General features: G+C 46.7%; 1 protein-coding gene and 2 non-coding genes across 3 annotated transcripts in view; 1 reads left to right on the forward strand and 2 right to left on the reverse strand.

Moving 5' to 3' along the window:
• Nucleotides 1–975: 975 nt before the first annotated feature.
• The window catches only part of VAC14 (VAC14 component of PIKFYVE complex), a 125,886-nt gene continuing 103,699 nt past the window's right edge, over nucleotides 976–23,162 (forward strand). The window contains exon 1 of the mRNA XM_003939929.4: nucleotides 976–1,353. Within this exon, the coding sequence (XP_003939978.1) occupies nucleotides 1,250–1,353 (104 nt within the window). The 5' untranslated portion in view covers nucleotides 976–1,249. The remainder of the gene's footprint in view (nucleotides 1,354–23,162) is intronic.
• On the reverse strand, nucleotides 21,026–21,096 carry TRNAG-GCC (transfer RNA glycine (anticodon GCC)). The gene has a single exon. It is a non-coding gene; the product is annotated as a tRNA-Gly (tRNA).
• TRNAG-GCC (transfer RNA glycine (anticodon GCC)) lies at nucleotides 21,718–21,788 on the reverse strand. Its single transcript has one exon. It is a non-coding gene; the product is annotated as a tRNA-Gly (tRNA).

Genomic DNA, 23,162 nt, shown 5'->3' on the forward strand with positions numbered 1-23,162 from the left:
AGACTGTTATAAGGCACTTTTCCTTCATTAGGGAAGAGTATCACCATCCATTCGAAAACTGTTTGTATTTGATATTCTTTGAGCTCCACTGTAATCTAGCCCTTGTCCTAAGACCCTGTTCACTCTGAAAGCTTATGATAAAGTCTCATGCATCTTTCTGTCACTGCATGTTTACCACACTCCAGCCATAAATTGCTTTTAAATATTTGGCCACATAGTTGGGATTTCTGTTCCAACATGTAGTGTGATTCCCAAAGAATCTGAAGGGGCTGCTTTCCAGGGGACCCATCTAGAGACCTGCACTCAGCAGATCTGGGGCCTTTCTGTCTGTCTGTAACTAGCCCTCCCAGGCATCAGCATGGTAAACACATCTCAAGTCCCAAATGGTGGGGTGACAGACACTGTTGGAAACTGAGATCTTAGGTGGTAGACATGTAGTGCCATTTTTAACTGAGAATTTATTTTGATGTGTTAAGAAAAAAAACTACCTATTCAAACTCATGATTTTAGGGGATAAGCAAAGCTAAAAGAGATTTAAGGGGTTTTTTTTTAGTGAATTGATTTGAGGAAAACATTAAATAGATAAAGTATTAATACAAGTGCTAAAATATGGTGAAAGTGATGACGGTGTTACTCCAGTTAGGGAAACATGGGCATCTACAAAATTGGTAAGAGACCAAGAACTGAATGAACCAGTGAATTCGGTGAGTATTGAATAAATCATGTTAAGTGAATCAGACTCCAGGAACCCCTTCGATCTCAGGAACATCTACAGAAGCCCACCACGTGCCATCAATTGGGCGGGAGATACACACCCATTAAAGCACGTCTCAAACCACACTTCAGGTGGCCGGCGTGCGGCCAGGATGTTGTGCGCGTGGGGGTGGAGCCTTGCGAGGGCGTGGTTAATCCACCCGCGGCCCGTGGTGGGGGCGTGGCTGGAGAAAGGCGGGTCCTCGTGGCGGAAGGCGGAAGTGCTGTAGAGTCATGTGACCCGAGTAACATGGCCGCTGTCCCGTGAGTGCTGCTAGTGCCGGGCGGGAGCTATTAGGCGGCCAGGGTCAGGTGTGCTGGAACAGGGTCCAGGCCCGGGTTCCAGCGCGCGGCGGCGGGACGAGGGAGACAAGCCCGGAGCGGCGTGGTCCATGCGCCGGCGCCGGGGGCAGCGCGGAGCCGCAGACTCCCCTGGCTCCGGCGCGGCCCCGGCAGCCGCGGGCTAAGCAGTCGCGAGGCTCCAGGAGCTATCACCATGAACCCGGAGAAGGATTTCGCGCCGCTCACGCCTAACATCGTGCGCGCCCTCAATGACAAGTTATACGAAAAGCGGAAGGTAGCAGCGCTGGAGATTGAGAAGTAAGAGCCGTCAGGACCCCTCCCTGGCTCTGCAGCCCTTGACTGCTCTGCTCCCCAGGGAGACTGCTCACGCCTTCCCAGCCAGTGTTACTTTCCCAGGTTTCAGGCCCTTACCTTAGTGCAGTGTTTAAGAGCAGATTGGGAGTCATATCTGGGAGTCCTCGCTTTACTCCTGACTGGCTATGTGATTTGGTCCCAGTTCTTTAACCTCCCGGTGCCACAAAGGGCTGCACTGAGAATGAAGTGACATAATGTATGAGTAGTGCTTGGCACAGTGCACGGCACATGGTGAGTCTTCGGTGCGGTGTCACCCAAGCCAGCAAATGAGAGAGTTGTGTATTTGGTGGGAGAGAAGTCAGAAGCTGGAGAATTTGCAGGTAATGCTGACCAGCTGGTTTCAGCTTCTGAGAAGTGAAAGAGACTGTTAGTGACCACGTAGAGAAATCAAGTCGGAAACCTCATGATCTCAAGACTCAGAGAGTTGTTTGTTTTATCTGTGTTATAACACCCTTCCCTGCAAGTGGAAGTAGAAATAATTTGACCTTTCTTGCTTCTGCAGTCCTGTTACATGTATGTGTAACAATGAACTGATATTTTACTTTATTTCCCAATATACAAAACAGCGAATGTTTGTTTTATTTATTTATTTATATACTGCAGTATTATTTTTAGTTTTGTGGGGGTTTTTTGCCAGTCAGATCATAGGGTTAAACTCAAGTGAGCTGAGTGATTTCAGAAGAGTGGGAAAAAGCAGGCTGTGAAACTGGAAAAACACCAGTCTGGGAGTCAGAAAAGGTGGATTGTAGTTCTGTCCAGTAGAGTACCCATTGGCCATGCGTAGCTATTATAAATTTCAATTGTTAAAGATAACTTTAGTTTCTCGGTCATACTACCTGTATTTCAAGTGTTCAATAGCCACATGTAGCTGCTGGCTACTACATTGGGCAGCACAGATTATAGACTGTTTCCATCATTGCAGAATGTTCTGTTGGACTGCTCTCGTCTATTCCATGGAGTGACATTCATTCTTTAACCTGGGGCAAATTCCTTAACTCAGGGTTTCTCAGCCTCTGCACCATTCACATTTTGGGGCAGATAGATGATTCTTGGTTGTAGTGGACTATCCTGTGGCTTCCAGGATTTTTAGCAGCCTCTCTGGCCTCTTCCAACTGGATGCCAGTAGCACTCTATCTGTTGTAATAGTCAAAAATGTCTTCAGACATTGCCACATGTCCCCTGAAGGAGCAAAATTACCCCGGTTGAGAACTGCTGTTTGTAAGACAAATGTTGCTTTGGAGTTTAGTTTCCTCCTAAACTAAAGGATTTGGACTTTGATAAGAAACTCCCCACCCTGCCTCCATTCAGCTCTCATACTCAGTATGTCCACCGCCATCTAGGTGCTTCTCTCATCAGACACCACTTTCTCGACTGCTCTTTTATATAGCTTTTTGTTTATACCTGACTCTAACAAATGCTAGCAAGTCTTACTGCACATTGCCTAACTGACTAGAGGGACCCAGAGATGATACGTAGGCATGGTTCTGTGTCTGTGGAGTTTTGTTGGCTTTGAAGTTGCTTTGACACCTAGTTTTGTCCCTCACCCACTCTCCTTCTCAGGAATATCTGGTTTTATTATAGCTTGAGTCATCTGTTGAGTCCTTGAGGAGAGAGGTATTCATCTCAACATTATTGTTGTTTCCAGCACCACCTGTCTATCTGTTCTCACTTGAGACAGTTCTGTAAGGGTTTTGTCTTTGATGGCGTTCATTTTGTATTGGACATCGCTGTTGATTTGTGGAATTTGGAGAAACTCACTAGTGCCTTAACTGGACTGTGAACTCCTTAAGAGCACAGAGTTCTGCTGATGTATCTGTTTTATTTATCCTCAACACTTAGCATAGTGCCTCGCAGCACTTGATGGTTGATGTCCAAATAAAGGAATGACCACACATTTTCGGTGGGGAAATAACATTGCGGGCTAAGGACTTTGATGCTCAAAAGCATGGCCTACAGGTGGCAGCATCAGGATCACCTGGGAGCTTCTTAGGGGCTTTCCAGCTTTGCTCCAGACCTGTGGAATCCATCTGCATTTTAACAAGATCCCTGGGTGATTGCGTGCACCTTAAAGTTTGAGAAGCATCAGCCTCAAAGACCCTCTCGTCTGTTTCCAGCCTTCTCCAATCATGCATAGAATGAAGAATGGCCAGTTAGTTTGGCGCCTTCCTCAAAGCCTGTGCTTCACAAATTGATTAGAGACAGATACTGACTTATTTGTCTGTGCTTTACCAGCATTCTGTGTATCTGAACACTTTCTGTGTGTCAGGTACACATAGGCTATTGCATGTTTTAATATATTCTTTATTTGGCTTGGTCAAAGTGACCCTCAACAAACACAGACTATTAATTAATCTCTCATTAATCAGACTGCAGATGCCCAGTAAGAGTCTGAATCTTGGCAGTTATCTGTGTAGTGTAGGAGAATCAGTTCACGTGCTCCCTAAATGAAAGTGCTTAGTCCTGTTCTTAGGTAAGCAGCCCCTTTAAGACACCCTATTTCTTGAAAAGCTGCATGGCATGGTGGTTAAGAGCAGGTTCTGGAGCTGAGGTTCGAGCTCCCATTTACGGGCTAGGTGAGCCTAAGCAAGCTAATTAACTTCTGTGCCTCAGTTTCTTCATCTGTAAAATGGGAATAATAACAATAATATGTATAGAGTTATCTGAGCTAATGTTGTAAAGTGCTGCATTAGTACCTTCTTCCACTGCTGTGAACAAATACCTGAGACTGGATAATTTATAGAGAAAAGAGATTTATTTGGCTCACAGTTCTGCAAGCTGTACAGGAAGCGTAGCGGCTCCTGCTTCTGGGGAGGCCTCAAGACGCTCCCAATCATGATGGAGGGCAGAGAAGGAGCAAGGCATCTCACATGGCAGGAACAGGAGTAAAAGAGAGTGAGCAGGGAGGTGCTGCACACTTGTAAACAGCCACATCTCTTGAGAACTCACTATCACAAGAACCGCACCAAGGAGATGGTGCTGGGCCATTCATCATCATGGGAGAAATCCACCGCCGTGATCCAGCCACCTCCCACCAGGGCCCCTCTCCAACACTGGGAACTTGTTGGAGATGGGGCAGTTAGACAAGAGATTTGGTGTGGACACAGATCCAAACCATATCAAGTACTTAATGCTGTACTGGTCACATTGTAATTGTTATAAACTATGTATAGAGAGAATTATTATATAACTGTCCTAATTATAACATGTATATAACATAGTTGTCATCTGTCAGTACTGCTCTTACCACTTTTTGGTAGGGGGAATGATAGCCTCCCATATTTGCCCCACGCTAATCCCTGGAGCCTGTGAATATGTTACGTTACATGGCCGTGGGGAATTAAGGTTGCTAATCACTAACCTTAAAATAGAGAGATCATCTGGGATTATCGAGGTGAGCCCAGTGTAACCCTAACCAGAAGAGTCAGTGTCAGAGTGATGTGATGTGAGAAGACTTACCCAGCCATCACTGGCTTTGAACGTGGAAGGGAACCACCAGCCAAGGAATGCAGGCAGCCTCTAGAAGCTGGCAAGAAAATGGATTTTCCCCTAAAGCTTCAGAAAATAACGTAGCCTGCCAACATCTTGATTTTAGCTTAGTAAGACCCATAATAATAAATGTGTTGTTCTTGAATTGTCCTAATTTTTAAATTTCTTTTATAGAGATGGGGTCTCGCTTTGTTGCCCAGGCTGGTCTTGAACTCTTAGGCTCAAACAGTACTCCCACTGTGGCCTCCTAAAGTGCTGTGATTACAGGCATGAGCCAGAGTGCCTGGCCAAATATATATTATTCTAAGCCACTAAGATTGTGGTAATTATTACTGTAGCAAATAGAAGACGATTACAACTCTCCTGCCATTGTTTCAGAATCTACCACCCTGCCCAGATTGTGAATTTCCTGAAGGCAGGATCCATGCCTCCATATTATCTTCATATGCTTAGGACTTGCCAGCACTTGGCAGGTGTTAGCAGAAGGCTGAAGCACTGACTGCTCATGTGGTTTGCCCCCGGCTTTCCCAGATCAAATAGTCAACCCACAGCTTCTTTGTTAGCCTGAGGGTGGCCATCATGGTAAGGTTTGATTAAAGCTCCAGAGGATAGAATACACTGTATTAGTCTGCTGGAGCTGCCATAACAAAATACCACAGACTAGACGGTTTAAACAACAGAAATGTATTTCTTACAGTTCTGGAGGCTGGGAAATCCAAGATCAATATGCCAGTAAAGTAGGAAGTAGGTTTCATCCTGAGGCTTCTTTTAGCTTCTAGGCAGTTGCCATCTCACATGTGTGATTTGTATCCACGCGACCTCTTCTTTTGGATAAGGACGGTGAGGTGGTGGTTCTAGCGTCTCTTTTTTTTTTTTTTTTTTTTTTTCTTTTAGAGACAGGTCTTGCTCTGCCATCTAGAATGGAATGCAGTGGTGCAATTACACCCCACTGCAGCCTCGAACTGGGCTCAAGCTATTTGCCTACCTCAGCCTCCCAAGTAGTTAGGACTATAGGCACACACCCCCATACCCAGCTAGTCTTGAACTCCTGGCCTCATGCAATCGCTGAGATTACAGGCACAAGCTGCTGCCCTCACTCATTTCTCCTCTTCTAAGGACACTGATCCTATGGAATCAAGGCCCCGCACTTATGACCTCTTTTAACCTTAATTTCTTCCTTAAAGGCCCTCCCTCCAAATACAATCACACTGTGGATCAAAACTTGAATATATGAATTTGGGGGCTAGGGGACAGTTCAGTCTATCACAGTGATCACAGTGAAGCCTGGGAGTGCACCTATATAAAGTGCTGTTCTGTCCCATTTTGGACTGTTGGGAAGATACAGAAAAGCTTCCCTTTGGCCATCGTATACCCATCATCTGATTTATTTTGCGTGGCTGCCTATGAGCATGGCAGTGTTACCCCATTTTACAGATGAGGAAACAGGCTCCTTGAGGTTAAGTAATCTTCTCATGGTTTCACAGCTAGAACTTAGCTAGAAAACTCAGGTTCATATGTCTCCTAAGATGTACCCACTGCATGACTGGTTTTCCCTACCAAAAAGGGGACATGCTTATCATGAAAGGAATTTCATCCTTGCATATCTTCGCAGTGGTTTTAGCTGCCACTTTCAGTTCTCCAGGGCTCAGATGACAGAGTCAGTCCTGCATAAGGTGTTCCAGTGAGGAGTTAAAAACCACGAATAGGCTGGGCAAAGTGGCTCACGCCTGTAATCCCTGCACTTTGGGAGGCTGAAGTGGGTGGATCACAAGGTCAGGAGATTGATAACATCCTGGCTAACACGGTGAAACCCCGTCTCTACTAAAAATACAAAAAAAAAATTAGCTGGGCCTGGTGGTACGCACCTGTAGTCCCAGCTACTTGGGAGGCTGAGGCAGGAGAATCACTTGAACCCGGGAGGCAGAGTTTGCAGTGAGCTGAGATCGCACCACTGCACTCCAGCCTGGGCGACAGAGTGAGACTGCTTCTCAAAAAAGAGAGAAACCACAAATAAGAGGGGGATGGTATCATGATGACAGGCCTCTCAGCCACTAAAAATGCAGAGATGGATGCTTGTCTCAGCTCAAGGACCTCTGGATCCAGAATCTTAAGACCACCAGTGTGGTGTTACGTGACCACACAACTGGCTGAATGTTGGGAGCCAGTGGTGCACAAGTCCTGGAGAACGTTCGCCCCTACAGCCTTATTTCCACATTACCACGCAATTTCCTATAGGCTAGGGCATTCAGGTTAGGATTTTTATAATGGCTGTTTCCAGTTTTGTGAGTTTTCAATTTTAATACAGTCATTGATCAGTCATAATGAAAAGGGTGGGAAGATGCCAGGCTGTCTTCCCAGAAGAGTCTGACGTGGGGGAGAAATGCTAGCTGGCCCTTGGATCAGTGTGGCAGGTGCTTGCTGTGCCAGGCATCATGAAGACCCCACCCCCACCCCTGCCACCCCGCTGTCTCACTGCTGTTTGGGAGAGACAGCACCACTCATAGTCAAATCTCTAGTGGTCCTGAGCTTTGAGTACCCTTTGTGGTCCTACCTCCCTAAACATACCTGATCCTGTCCTTGGGCTTTGAGTTCAGAAGCCGGCAGATGTTCAGAATGCCCTGTTAGGTGGCCCAGGCCATGCCCCCTGAGAGCCCAAAGCTCTCACGGGGCATGCTGGGAGCAGAGCTGCTGGGAGCAGAGCTCCTGAGTCACGCCTCCCTGGCTGCAGGCTATCGGGGAGGCTAGTCCCTGGAACTCTGTGAACAGTTGAAGGTTGCCCTGTAGAGTTTGACCTGGTTCTTCTAAGCTTACTACCCCTGTGGGGAAGACACTAGAGTCATGCGTCGCTTCAGGGGGATGCGTTCTGAGAAATGTGTTGTTGGACAGTTTCATCATTGTGTGAACAACACAGAGTGTACTCACACAAACTTCGATGGTGCAGCCTGCCACACACCTAGGGCATATGGTAGAGCCTGTTGTCCTTAGTCTACAAACCTGCACAGCATGTGACTGCTCAATCCTTAGGCAATTGTAACAGTGGTATTTGTGTACCTCAATATATCTGAACATAGAAATAGTATAGTAAAAATATATTATCATCTCACGGGGCCATCGTGGAATATGCAGTCGGTTGTTGACCAAAATGTCCTTAGGTGGCACATAACTGTATTTATTACCCAGTGGCTCAAGGTAATTTTTGGAGTGCAGGTCAGAATTCCACCTAGCTTGGCTGTTTCTCAGCAGTGGGACCCTGTTTAAATGGCTTAATCCCAGGGTCACAGGCTGGCCTCTAGGGGCTGTGACCTCCATGGGGACCTGTTTGGTTTGGCCTGGATCACAAAGTATTTTAAATTGAGAAATTTCACAGTGAAATTCAGGTTTCTGGATTATCTTAATGACTTGGGCGATGTGGCTCTGGGGGCCGGCATTCCTGCAAAGCAAATCGGCAGGAGCTTTGCCACCTTTTTGGCAGATTAACCAGAGCCTGTTTTACCTGCTGGGGCTGCCCTCTGCATCTTCTGCCTGGCCCCTGTTAGCATTTGAGTTTCTGATCTCTCTGGGCCTCAGTTTTCTTATCTTCAAAAAAAAAAAAAAAAATCCCTCTTGAAAACATTGTGTGAAGTGAAAGAAGCCAATCGTGAAAGGTTGTTGTATGATCCTATTTATATGAAATGGCCAGAACAGGCAAATCTGTGGAAACAGAAAGTAGACCCGGATTGCCTAGGGCTCGGGGAAGGAGATTCCAGGGAACGGGGAGTGATTGCTAGCGGGTACAGGATTTCTTTTGGAGGTGGTAAGAAAAATGCTCTGCAATTGATGATGGTGATGGTTGCACAACTTTGTGAATATACGAAAATCCGTTGATGTCTGCATGCTAAAAGAGTGAATTTATGGTTTGTGAATTGTGCTGCAGTTTTTAAATTAGTGCTGTTTTGTTACAGCCTGAGGGAAGTGCTTATTCAGTGGTCACAACTGTCCTCACCTGGGATCAAAACAGGCCTCTGCTGTCTGCGACTCTCGCTTTTCCCTTGTAATTTTTTCCACTGGTTGGATCCACTGTTTGCTCAGTACATGTTCATTCCCATGTCATATGTGCTCATCTCTAATCAGTTCATTCCTAGGTCTTTTCAAAGGGGCATTGGTTCTTCCTCAGAGGCAGATGTTCCGCTTTTCCCATTCAGTTTTGGAGACTGGTGTGCAAGTGGAAACCAAATGACTTAAATACTCAGCAAAGCAGCTGGCAGAGATGCCTACCCAGATCCTGTTTGGGACACTGCTGCCTGGATATGCCTCCTGAGTGTGGTGTGTTGTAGAGAGAACCGGGACGGATGGTTGGACTTGCAGGGTGAAACACAGCAGCAGCCCCAAGTCCGTACTGAGAGTTTGACAACACAGGAATAAATGTCACCCGCAGGTTTATCTTTACCTCTGTCTTGGAGCCAGGAGCATAGTGGCTGCTCAGCCAACACTTATGGAATGAACACAACCTCATGTGGTGTGTATAAGACCACAGCTTGTCTCTGATTCTGCCTTTGCACCAATATTGTTGTTTGAACATGTGCAGTAGAGAGCACAATATGTAATTATCTAATTTAATTCTCTAAAAGCACTGTAAAGTCATTGTAGTGATTAACCCACCTTACAGCTGAGAATTTTCCTCTGAACGCATGGGAACCTGAGGTCAATGGCTAAAATCTCTGCAACCTAGGACAGAGGTTGGGACATGGGGACATTACCAAATGACATGGGATTGGAGTTAAATGAAATCACAAATGTAGCATGCCTGGCACACAGTGGGCATCCAGCTGGTGGTAGCTGTGCCATTTGGGGAGGGGGCCGGTGTAATACAGTGGATAAGATTTTAGACCTTGGGGTTAGTAATACTTTGATTTGATTTTTAGATCCATCAGCTACAATTTGCATGACTTTGTGTATGCTTTTTTTTTTTTTTTTTAATCGCATTTTAGGTTTTAGGGTACGAAGAACATGTAAGATAGTTGCATAGGTACACACGTGGCAGTGTGATTTGCTGCCTTCCTCCCCATCACCTATATCTGGCATTTCTCCCCATGTTATCCCTCCTCAACTCCCCACCCCCTGCTGTCCCTCCCCTGTTCCCCCCAACACAGACCCAAGAGTCTGTGATGCTCCCCTCCCTGTGTCCATGTGTTCTCATTGTTCAACTCCCGCCTATGAGTGAGAACATGTGGTGTTTGGTTTTCTGTTCTTGTGTCAGTTCGCTGAGAATGATGGTTTCCTTCCAGGTTCATCCATGTCCCTACAAAGGACGTGAACTCGTCCTTTTTTATGGCTGCATAGTATTCCATGGTGTATATGTGCCACATTTTCCCTGTCCAGTCTATCATCGATGGGCATTTGGGTTGGTTCCAAGTCTTTGTTATTGTAAACAGTGCTGCAGTGAACATTCGTGTGCATGTGTCCTTATAATAGAATGATTTATAATCCTTTGCATATATACCCAGTAATGGGATTGCTGGGTCAAATGGAATTTCTATTTCTAGGTCCTTGAGGAATCGCCACACTGTCTTCCACCATGGTTGAACTAATTTACACTCCCACCAACAGTGTAAAAGTGTTCCTATTTCTCCACATCCTCTCCAGCATCTGTCGTCTCCAGGTTTTTTAATGATCGCCATTCTAACTGGTGTGAGATGGTATCTCAATGCAGTTTTGATTTGCATTTCTCTAATGACCAGTGATGATGAGCATTTTTTAATATGTTCATTGGCCTCATATATGTCTTCTTTTGTAAAGTCTCTGTTCATATCCTTCACCCACTTTTGAATGAGCTTGTTTTTTCTTGTAAATCTGTTTTAATTCTTTGTAGATTCTGGATATTAGCCCCTTGTCAGATGGGTAGATTGCAAAAAATTTTTCCCATTCTGTTGGTTGCCGGTTAACTCTAATGTCTGTTTCTCTTGCTGTGCAGAGGCTGTGGAGTTTGATTAGGTCCCATTTGTCTATTTTGGCTTTTGTACCCAATACTTTTGGTGTTTTAGTCATGAAGTCCTTGCCTATGCCTATGTCCTCAATGGTTTTGCCTAGATTTTCTTCTAGGGTTTTTATGGTGTTGGGTCTTATGTTTAAGTCTTTAATCTATGTGGAGTTAATTTTAGTGTAAGGTGTCAGGAAGGGGTCCAGTTTCTGCTTTCTGCACATGGCTAGCCAGTTTTCCCAACACCATTTATTAAACAGGGAATCCTCTCCCTCATTGCTTGCTTTTGTGAGGTTTGTCCAAGATCAGATGGTTGTAGATGTGTGGTGTTGCCTCTGAGGCCTCTGTTCTGTTCCATTGGTCTATATGTCTGTTTTGGTACCAGTACCATGCTATTTTGGTTACTGTACCCTTGTAGTATAGTTTGAAGTCAAGTAGGGTGATGCCTCCAGCTTTGTTCTTTTTGCTTAGAATTTACTTGGCTATGCAGCCTCTCTTTTGGTTCCATATGAAGTTTAAGGTGGTTATTTACAGTTCTGTGAAGAAGGTCATTGGTAGCTTGACGGGAATAGCATTGAATCTGTAAATTACTTTGGGCAGTATGGCCATTTTCACAATATTGATTCTTCCTAACCATGAGCACGGAATGTTTCCCCATCTGTTTGTGTCCTCTCTTATTTCGTTGAGCAGTGCTTTGTAGTTCTCCTTGAAGAGATCCTTTACGTTCTTTGTTAGTTGTATTCCTAGGTATTTTATTCTCTTTGTAGCAATTGTGAATGGCCGTTTGTTCTTGATTTGGCTCTCTTTAAGTCTGTTATTGGTGTATAGGAATGCTTGTGATTTTTGCACATTGATTTTGTATCCTGAGACTTTGCTGAAGTTGCTTATCAGTTTCAGGAGATTTTGGGCTGAGACGATGGGATCTTCTAAATATACAATCATGTTGTCTGCAAACAGAGACAATTTGACTTCCTCCTTTCCTGATTGAATATCCTTTATTTCTTTTTCTTGCCTGATTGCTCTGGCTAGAACTTCCCACACTATATTGAATAGGAGTGGTGAGAGAGGGCATCCTTGCCTAGTGCCAGATTTCAAAGGGAATGCTTCCAGTTTTTGCCCAGTCAGTGTGATATTGCCTGTGGGTTTGTTGTAAATAGCTTTTATTATTTTGAGATATACCTTCTATCAATACCTAGTTTATTGAGAGTTTTTAGCATAAAGGGCTTTTGAATTTTGTCAAAGGCCTTCTCTGCATCTGTTGAGATAATCATGTGGTTTTTGTCTTTGGTTCTGTTTATGTGGTGAATTACGTTTATGGACTTGCATATGTTGATACAGTCTTGCATCCCTGAGATGAATCCTACTTGATGGTGGTGGATAAGCTTTTTGATGTGGTATTGCAGTCGGTTTGCCAGTATGTTATTGAATATTTTTGCATCTATGTTCATCATGGATATTGGACTGAAGTTTTCTTTTCTTGTTAAGTCTCTGCTGGATTTTGGTATCAGGATGATGTTGGTCTCATAAAATGATTTTGGAAGGATTCTCTCTTTTTGGATTGTTTGGAATCGTTTCAGAAGAAATGGTACCAGCCCCTCTTTGTGTATCTGGTAGAATTCGGCTGTGAACCCATCTGGACCTGGACTCTTTTTGGTTGGTAGGCTCTTAATTGCTGCCTCAACTTCAGCCTTTGTTATTGGTATATGAAGGGTTTCGACTTTTTCCTGGTTTAGGCTTGGGAGGGGGCAAGTGTCCAGGAATTGATCCATTTCTTCCAGGTTTACTAATTTATGTGCATAGAGTTGTTTGTAATAATCTCTGATGATGGTTTGTATTTCTGTGGAATCTGTGGTGATAGCCCTATAAAAACAGCAATCGTTTTGTATTGCATCTATTTGATTCTTCTCTCTTTTCTTTTTTATTAATCTTGCTAGTGGTCTATTTTGTTGATCTTTTCGATAAACCAGCTCCTGGATTTGTTGATTTTTTTTTTTTTTTTTGAAACAGAGTTTCACTCTTGTTACCCAGGCTGGAGTGCAATGGCGCGATCTTGGCTCACCGCAACCTCCGCCTCCTGGGTTCAGGCAATTCTCCTGCCTCAGCCTCCTGAGTAGCTGGGATTACAGGCATGTGCCACCATACCCAGCTAATTTTTTGTATTTTTAGTAGAGACAGGGTTTCACCACGTTAACCAGGATGGTCTCGATCTCTTGACCTCGTGATCCACCCGCCTCGGCCTCCCAAAGTGCTGGGATTACAGGCTTGAGCCACCGCACCCGGCCTTGTTGATTTTTTGAAGGGTTTTTTGTGTTTCTGTCTCCTTCAGTTCTGCTCTGATCTTAGTTATTTCTTGTCTTCTGTTAGGTTTTGAGGGGTTTTTTTTTTATCTTGCTCCTCTAGCTCTTTCAATTTTGACGATAGGGTGCCGATTTTAGATATTTCCTTGCTTCTCATGTGGGCATTTATTGCCATAAATTTTCCTCTAGACACTGCTTTAAGTGTGTCCTGGAGATTCTGGTATGTTGTTTCTTGGTTCTCATTGGTTTTGAAGAATGTCTTTATTTCTGCCTTCATTTCGTTGTTTATCCAGTCAACATTCAAGAGCCAGTTGTTCAGTTTCCATGAAGCTGTGCAGTTCTGAGTTAGTTTATGAGTTCTGAGTTCTAACTTGATTGCGCTGTGGTCTGAGAGGCTGTTTGTTATGATTTTCATTGTTTTGCATTTGCTGAGGAGTGATTTACTTCCAATTATGTGGTCAGTTTTAGAGTAGGTATGGTGTGGTGCTGAGAAGAATGTATATTCTCTGGATTTGGGGTGGAGAGTTCTGTAAATGTCAATTAGGTTTGCTTGATCCAGGTCTGAGTTCAAGTCCTGGACATCCTTGTTAATTTTCTGTCTTTTTGATCCGTCTAATGTTGACAGTGGAGTGTTAAAGTCTCCCACTATTACTGGGTTGGAGTCTAAGTCTCTTTGTAATTCATTAAGAACTTGCTTTAAGGCCGGGCGCGGTGGCTCATGCCTGTAATCCCAGCACTTTGGGAGGCCGAGGCGGGTGGATCACAAGGTCAAGAGATCGAGACCATCCTGGTCAACATGGTGAAACCCCGTCTCTACTAAAAATACAAAAAATGATCTGGGCATGGTGGCACGTGCCTGTAATCCCAGCTACGGAGGTTGCGGTGAGCCAAGATCGTGCCATTGCACTCCAGCCTGGGTAACAAGAGCGAAACTCTGTCTCAGAAAAGAAAAAAAAGAAAAAAAAAAGAACTTGCTTTATGTATCTGGGTGCTCCTGTATTGGGTGTGTATATATTTAGGATCATTAGCTCTTCTTGTTGTATTGATCCTTTTATCATTATGTAATGTCCTTCTTTGTCTCTTTTGATCTGTCTTGGTTTAAAGTCTATTTTATCAGAGGCTAGGATTGCAACTCCTGCCTTTTTTTTTGCTCTCCATTTGCTTGGTAAATTTTCCTTCATCCCTTTATTTTGAGCCTTTGTGTATCCTTGCATGTGAGAATGGTTTGCTAGATACAGCACACCGACGGGTTTTGGCTTTTTATCCAATTTGCCAGTCTGTGTCTTTTGATTAGGGTGTTTAGCCAATTTACATTTAAGGTTAATATTGTTATATGTGAATTTGATCCTGCCATTTTGATGCTAGCTGGTTGTTTTGCCTGTTAGTTGATGCAGTTTCTTCATTGTGTTGACACTCTTTACCATTTGGTATGTTTTTGGAGTCGCAGGTACTGGTTGTTCCTTTCTATGTTTAGTGCTTCTTTCAGGAGCTCTTGTAAAGCAGGCCTGATGGTGATGAAATTTCTGAGCAATTGCTTGTCCGTAAGGATTTTATTTCTCCTTCGCTTATGAAACTTAGTTTGGCTGGATATGAAATTCTACATTGAAAGTTATTTTCTTTAAGGATGTTGAATATTGGTCCCCACTCTCTTCTGGCTTGTAGGGTTTCTCCTGAGAGATCCACTGTGAGTCTGATGGGCTTCCCTTTGTGGATGACTCGACCTTTCTCTCTGGCTGCCCTTAGCATTTTCTCCTTCATTTCAACCCTGGTGAATCTGATGATTACGCGCCTTGGGGTTGCTCTTCCTGAGGAATATCTTTGTGGTGTTCTCTGTATTTCCTGGACTTGAATATTGGCCTGCCTTGCTAGGTTGGGTAAGTTTTCCTGGGTAATATCCTGAAGAGGATTTTCCAGCTTGGATTCATTATCTCCGTCACATTCAGGTACACCTGTCAAACGTAGATTAGGTCTTTTCACATAGTCCCATATTTCTTGGAGACTTTGTTCATTTCTTTTTGCCCTTTTTTCTCTAATCTTGCCTTCTCGTTTTATTTCATTGAGTTGATCTTCAACCTCTGATATTGTTTCTTCTGCTTGGTCAATTCAGCTGTTGAAACTTGTGTATGCTTCGCGAAGTTCTCGTGTTGTCTGTTTCAGCTCCATCAATTCATTTGTATTCCTATCTATGCTGTTTATTTTCGTTAGCATTACATCAAACCTTTTTTCAAGGTTCTTAGCTTCTTGCATTGGGTTAGAATATGTTCTTTTAGCTCAGAGAACTTTCTTATTACCCACCTTCTGAAGCCTGTTTCTGTCAATTCACCAGACTCATTCTCCATCCAGCCTTGTTCCCTTGCTGGTGAGGAGTTGTGATCCCTTGTAGGAGGAGAGGTTTTCTGGTTTTGGGTGTTTTCATCCTTTTTGGGCTGGTTTCTTTCCATCTTTGTGGATTTATCTCCCTGTGGTCTTTGTAGTTGGTGACTCTCAGATGGGGTTTCTGACTGGACGTCCAGTTTGTTGATAATGAAATTACTTCTTTCTGTTTTCCTTCTTACATTCAGGCCCCTCTGCTGTAGGGCTGCTGAAGTCCACTCCAGGCCCTGCTAGCCTGGGGATCACCTGCAGCAGCTGCAGAACAGTAAGGGTTGCTGCCATTTTCTTCTGCTGTTATCTTTGTCCCGGAAGGATACCTGCCAGATGTCATTCTGAGCTCTCCTTTATGAGGTGACTCTTTGGATATATGGGAGTCAGGGAGCTGCTTGAGGAGACAGTCTGTCCTTTATAGGAGCTCAAGTGCTGAGCTGTGAGCTCCGTTGTTCCATTCCAAGCTGCTGGGCAGGTACGTTTAAGTCTGCTGCAGCAGAACTCATTAACGCCTTTTTCCCCCCAAGTGCTCTGTCCTGGGGAGGTAGGGCTTTATTTATAAGCTTCTGTCATGCTGCTGCCTTTTTTCGGGGCTGCCCTGCCCAGCAAGGAGGCAGCCTAGTCACAGTCTGCCTGCAGAGGCTTTGCTGAGCTGCTTTGGGCTCCGCCCAGCTGCCATGTGAACTTCCCTGTAGTCTTGTTTATAGAGGTATAATTAGAACTGCCTCGGCAGTGGCGGCCCTCTTCTTTAATGGCGAACTCTCTCTGTAATGGCAGACTGCCTCTGCAATGGCAGGCCGCCTCAGTAATCGTGGGCTGCCTCAGCAATGGCAGACTACCTCGGTAGTGGTGGATTGCCTCGGTAATGGCAGACGCCTCTCCGCCACAGAGCTGGACTGTCCCTGGTTCAGTTGTACTTGCTGTGAAACTCTCAATCCAGAGCGTTTCAGATTGCTGTTTTTGGTGGGGTTAGGATCGGCCAAGCATGATCACCTGGCTCCCTGCCTCCGACCCCTATTTTTTTTTTCAGTTGAACCAGCAACTCTGTCTCCCAGGCGTCCCAGTCACCAGTTGAAAGGGTGTCCGGATTTGTGTGATTTCTTGTGTGTAGATCTGCTGTGCCAGCTGAGACAGCTCCTGGAGACTCATGGCTCTTTTTCGCCAGGGAATCTCCTGGCCTGACTCCCTCTTTCAGTCTCCTTTTTTTTCAGTTGAACAGGTAACCCTGTCTCCCAGGTGTTCCAGTCCCCTTTGAAAAGGCGCCAGGATCTGTGTGATTTCCCGTGCGGCAACCCACTGCGCCGGCTGAAACAGCCACGCTGGAGATTCGTGGTGCTTTTTCACCTGGGAATCTCTTGGCCTGACCCCCTGTTTCAGTCCCCTTTTTATTAGTTGAACAGGTGACTCTGTCTCCCAGGTGCTCCAATCGCCAGCTAAAATGGCACCCAGACCCATGTATTTTGTGCAGAGACCCACCGCGCCAGCCGAAACAGCCTCGCTGGTGACCCATGGGGCTCCTCCGCCTGGGAATCTCCCGGTCTGTGGGCAATAAAAATCTGTCTGGAAATGCTGTGTCCACTCACCCTCCGGGCTTTTGCTGGGAGCTGCAATCCAGAGCTGCTCCTAATCGGCCATCTTGGATCCCCCCTCTTCTGTGTATGCTTCTCAACTTCTCTGAGCCTCAGTTTCCACAAGCTGTAAAATGGGCATAATGGTACTTAAATCAGTGGCTTGTTTTAAGGTTTCAATTAGATCTTGCATGTAAAGCATGCAGCACATTGCCTGGCAAATAGTGCTCAGCTAATGGTTACTTATTCTGTTCCTGCATTCACAGAAAACCATTGCTAGAGCCTCATTTCAAAACATCTCAAGTAGGGACTTCATCTGTACTCCATGTGTATGGGGAGGAATGGCTTGACGATGACCAAGCAGTGTCGGAAAGTGTATAGAGAAAACCACGTTTCACTTGGGGGCTTTGATTCTGCACAAGGGAATTGCCATCTGTAATTGAATGCGTTCAGTTTGCAGCTGACGTGCCTCAGGGAGATGGGAGGGAGGAACTGTGACATAGTTGAAAAGTATGGACTTGGTAGATGTCAGACCTTCCGTGACCCTAGAAAGGGGCTCGATTTCTCTGAGACTGTTTCAGATCTGGAAGGTGGGAATAATAATGACTACAGAAGGAGGTGTCCTAAGGAATAACTGACCCCTGGAATACTTAGCAGAGTGTGAGTGCTTGGGAAGTGGTCAACTCAGTGGTCCCTGTGTGACGTGTGATAGTCACCTGCAACTGTCACCATGCTGTGGTACAGAGTATAAGGGGTCCTGTGGCTGTGCTGCGTGGCCCCAGGTTCTCCTTTGGCTAATGAAAGTCCAGATGTATCTTGCACTGCCCATGGCTGCTTCTCCTATCAGAGAGTGGGCAGTCGATGTGACAGTCTTTGAGACATTAGGGGTGGCAATCAAGAGCTTGACGCTGGCCCACCTTGGGGCTTGTATCTTCTGGGGAGTGGGTGTTCCTGCCATCCTACAATGCCACTGGCCAGTTGAAAATGAAGGCTTTGAGCAGCCTCTAGAAGACACCTCTCCCCCAGGGTTCTTCAGCACCTTTTGGAGGAAACCAGGCAGAGGTAGATTCTCTTCTCTGGTGTATAAGACAGCAGTGCCCATGACCTTTGTGTTAGTGAAGGTCTCCAGGGGTTTGTGATCGTGAGAGTTTCTGGGCCAGATACTAACTTCAAAACTAGTTCAGCCTCAGATCCCCCACCTCTGGCTCCCAAACTGTAGATGAAAGGAGGGACAGTGTGGTCTTTTGAAGAGACACTAAACCTGGAACTGGGGATGCCCAGGTTTTCAACTTCACTTACTTTGCTTCCCCTTGTAGTTGCTTTTTTTTTTTGTCTCTGTACTTGCGCTGTGGAGTGGAAGGACCACATCACAGGCTGGCTGACTAGGGCAGTTCTGGAGCACCTAGCGAGGGGTCAGAGCGCACCTTCAGCTGCCTGTCAGGCTTCATCTGAGTATGTGCATCTTTCCCCAGCCACCAGCCACAGCTCTGGAGACCTGGGCCCTTCTCAGTGTGTATGTTCTGGTCCTAGTAATGGTGGCCTTCACTCCTGCTAACCTGGATTATAAGACTAGAGGGTGAGAACCATCCAGATGCCTTCTTGATTAACCCAGTAGGCTAGGTTTGAAATTGCAAAGCACCCCCGTGTCACCATTATAGCAGTGTGGGATTTTGACCAGGTTTTCCCTGCAACTCAGGCTGCCTGTCACTCCTGCCAGCTTGACAGGTGTTGCCCCACCTACTGCACGCAAAGTTCTGAGCTCCGAGAGAGGCCTGGTACTAGAGATGCAGATACATGGTGCCTGTCAGTCCTCAGGGAGTTTATCAAGAAGTTGTGGAGGGGCCAGGCATGTGGCTTACACCTATAATCCCAGCACTTAGGGAGGCCGAGGTGGGTGAATCACTTGAGGCCAGGTGCTCGAGACCAGCCTGGCCAACATGGTAAAACCCTGTCTCTACTGAAAATACAAAAAATTAGCCAGGTGTGATGGCAGGTGCCTGTGATTCCAGCTAGTCAAGAGGCTAAGGCAGAAGGATTGCTTGAACCCCAGAGGCAGAGGTTGCAGTGAGCCGAGATCGCACCACTGCGCTCCAGCCTGAGCAACAGACCGAGACTCTGTCTCAAAGGGAAAAAAAGACTTGTAGAGGTAGGAATCATGCATGAGAAGGAGTTAGAAGGAATTACCTGCTGACATTCGACAGCATGTTGCTGGGCACAGAAGGAGGGGTCCTGAGTCCTTCTGCACTCACTCCGTGGGATCATCAGGAAAGGTGGGGGATTGGATTTGAGCTGGACTTTGGGGGCCAGGTTGACTGTGAAATGGACCAGGAGCTTTCCTAGAGAGTGGGCAGATGGGAGGTGCAGCAGTGGACCAGGCAGGGTGCAGTAAGAAGGCAGGCCTGGCTGGAGTCGAAGCCTGTGCTGGGAGCCCAGCAGGAAGGCTGCAGAGGTCGACTTGGCCCTGTTTTGCTTGCCCCAAGTGTCAGATAAGGTGGGTGGGCTTGATTCGTGGAACAGATTCTTCCTGCCTGTGGTCCAGGACTTGACCCCAGGCCTGGTGCTCTGCAGGCTGACATATTGGTGAGGACATGTTCCAGAGTTTGCCCTCCAGCCATTGTTTGTCTGCCAGAGACCTGTTTTCTAGGAGATGAAGAATATTCTACCCTTAAGTATAGGGGCAGACTGTAGACTACAATCTTGGAGTTCCTGGGGCTACTGGGCTTGAATTTTTGTAGTAGCCTGGGGTGTCCTGAGTTGAGTGCTAGTAGGACTCTGGTGGGAGAGGCTTTCTAGCTGGTGCCAAGCAAGGAGGCATTTGCTCTTTGCAAAGATGAAGGGTTGGAGAGGGGATGCTCAGCACGGAAATCCCCCCATTTCCCATGTCCTCCCTCAGGAGGCCCTGTGACTCTTGCAGCCTGTCACTCCGACATCAGAGCCACTTTCCTCACACTCCTCAGACTTCCCTAAGTGCCATTCAAACCCACACCGCCCGCCGGTGCAGACTGCCCTTCCTAAAGTTTATACCATTCATGGGCTCGTGGCCTTCTGCAGCTCCTTACAGCCACTGGGGCTAAATGCCACTTCCTTTGCCAGGGTCCAGGGTCCTGCGTCGCGTGACTCGGAGCAACTTTCCAACCCTGTCACCCACTTCCCCTCCACCTGTGGTTTTTTTTTTCTTCCAAACTAAGTGCCTGCTCCTCTTTCCTCTGAGCCTTTCTTCAGCCTCATCCTAAACAGTTCCAGAACGAACACCTACTCATCCTTTAAAACCCATCTGCAATGCTGACCCTTATGGAGTCCCAGCACATCCCCTTCCGGCAGGCACCCATCATTCTCTTTCCAGCCCCTGCTCACCTCCTACTCTTATTACCAAGCGTTTTTTCTCAGTTTGCACAGTATTCCTTAAGCCCTCTCTTCTTTCCTCCTCTTCCCACCCTGGCAGAGAGCTCCTCAGGGGTAGGGAATAGCTCCCATCCACTGACTGTCACACGGAAGGAGTTCCCTCTTCAGTTGCTTAGGGAATGTTTGTGACCTAAAACAAGGAGACAGGAGAGGAGGTGGCTCCAGGGCCTGTGCTGCCGTGCAGGTTGGATTTCCTTTGGACCCCTTGCAGAAGCCTTGAGGATGTCGCCACTCCCACTCCTAGTGCCGCCGTAACTTGTATCAAGCGGAAACATGTCCTGGCTTCCCGGGCAGGCTGTCTGGGCAGGCGTGGGGAGGCACAGCTTCTTTAGTGGGCCTTGGCACATCCCCACATCCTGGACTCTTCGAGAACAAAGAGATGAGGTTCTAGATCTTTGCAGAATTTAGGAAATTGAGTCATCAAAGGCATTTGAATTCCAACTAGAAACAAGTCATTCTCTGTTCTCAGAGTGGATTCATAAATTCTGTAGGCAGTGTGAAATCCCAAATTCAGTCTCTTAGGATTATAAAAGGTCTGCTGCTGCATTGGCCGGGAATCGAACCCGGGCCTCCCGCGTGGCAGGCGAGAATTCTACCACTGAACCACCAATGCTCCAGATGTCAGCAGCTGTGTGCACACCTCCCTTTAATCCTGGGCCTTCTTGCATATAAGTTGATTCACAGAATATGAAGCCGGTCTCTGATGCTGCCACATCAGCACAGTTGCAAGAATGGAACACTCAGACTGCAGAGCAGGAGGGAGCGCGAGGCTGTGCATGTGCTTGTCCAGTTAATTTGCCTTCACAGCTCGGGACAGAAACTAGAGCTTGAGTCTTTCTCAGTAGCAAAAGTATATTAAGACTTTGGGGGACATTTTCCCCTGTGATGTTTGAGTCCTCCCACCACATTCTGCGTTTAGTCTTGTGTTAAACTGTTCTACTGTTCTCAGGTTTCACGCCAGCTTCCTGCAGAAGACTGGCCAAGGCTGAGGACAGCCCAGCAGGAGTTCCCTTAAGATGAAGGCATCAAGTTCATGGCTCCACAGCCAGTAGTGAGTGCCTCTCCGGAGAACGCAGCAGCTCTCTTGCTAATTCAGCAGGGCAGTGTGGTTCCAGATTTGTGGGCAGCCTTGGCTGCTGCAGGTTTGGTGTAGTTGGAGAGACTGACTGGCTCTTTAGCAGGATCTCTCTGCAAGGAAACTGGCCAAGAAAAGGCAGAAAAAGCAACACTGCATTGCATTGGCCGGGAATCGAACCCGGGCCTCCCGCGTGGCAGGCGAGAATTCTACCACTGAACCACCAATGCTCCAGCTGTTTGCCAGAGCATCTGCAGGGCTTTTGGCAAGGGGCTGTCTCTGTCAAAGAGACAGGTACTGACAGATGATCAGGTCTCACCTGGCTGGTTTGTCCAGTTCAGGAGACCAGACAAGTTGATGTAGAACCATCCTTGCCAGGCCTTAGTACACTGCTTTGGGAGTTGAGGCCTATGAACTAGAGTTCACATTCTATCCAGAAGCCCTGGGTTCATCCGCAGTCCCAGCTTCATAAAGATAAAAGCAAGGGGCAACTCACAGGCCACTTGTACAGCTCCTTCCTGAAGCACCCATCACATCTCCAACATCCATTACCCCAGAGTGAGACCTGTTTTGTCACCTCTTATGTGAACAGTGCCTGGCACATGATAGGTGCTCCATATGACTGGCTGCATTAAATCTTTAACAAACCACTACCCGGCCCCTCTTTGAACGGCCTTTCTGCTGGTCTCTGTCTCACAGGACAGCACATTTTACTTTAATTACTAGAAAGTCCTGGCTCTAATTATTAGAAAGCTCCTGAGCTGGAACCACAGAGACTCGTGGACACCTTTTGGACATGACTGTTCTTCAAATTCTTCAAGTCGACTTGAGACCCTGTTTGTGCAACAGCTGAGCAAGGTGCTTGCCATGATTGGATGCAAAGCAAGGAAAAGAGAATGCCTGCAGTTACTTTTTGTAAAGTCTGCAGTCTCTAGACTACCCTCTTCCCACCTTCAGTGGCTCCCTCACGCCTCCCATCATCTCGCAAGCATCTCCAGGTTCCTTAAGACAGTCTTTCCGATGCTCAGCTCCCTGGTACCTGAAATCTGTTCTTTTCACTGGAGATGCCCCAGTTACCACCAGCAGCCTATCCTCGCATTTCCCGCTGCTGTCCTGTTTTCGGGGACCCCAGACAAGGTTGGCTACTTCCCCATCCTCACCTCTGCTGACAGGGTTCCTTTTGCTAGGAAGGCACATTTCTTTCCCTCCTGCCTCCTTCAAGATCCGGCTCCCTCCCACGTCCAGAAGACTTCCCTGACCACCCCAGTTACCTCTCCTCCATCAGTGATCTGGGGCACTCCTGCCACCATATCCCATGTGAGACTTGTTGCTGCAGAGATGCCACGAGCTTTGGGAGAGCAGAGGCCTGGCCTTCGTGTCCATGGGGCTCTGAAGACAGGCTGGTTGGTGGAACCAGGCCTGCCTCACCCCCTCTGCTCAGGGCAGGGCCTGTCTGGGGATGCATCCTCCCTGGGTGACCAGCAGGCGCTCCCTCCCACGAAGGCAGCCTCCCTCCTACCTGCACCTCTCCCTGTCACCTTCACTGCCCAGGGAGACACCCTGGGGGTACTGTCTACCCTACCCTCCTCTCTCCTCCTCTTAGT

This window comes from Saimiri boliviensis, chromosome 1, assembly GCF_048565385.1.
Source record: "Saimiri boliviensis isolate mSaiBol1 chromosome 1, mSaiBol1.pri, whole genome shotgun sequence".
Lineage (NCBI taxonomy): Eukaryota > Metazoa > Chordata > Mammalia > Primates > Cebidae > Saimiri > Saimiri boliviensis.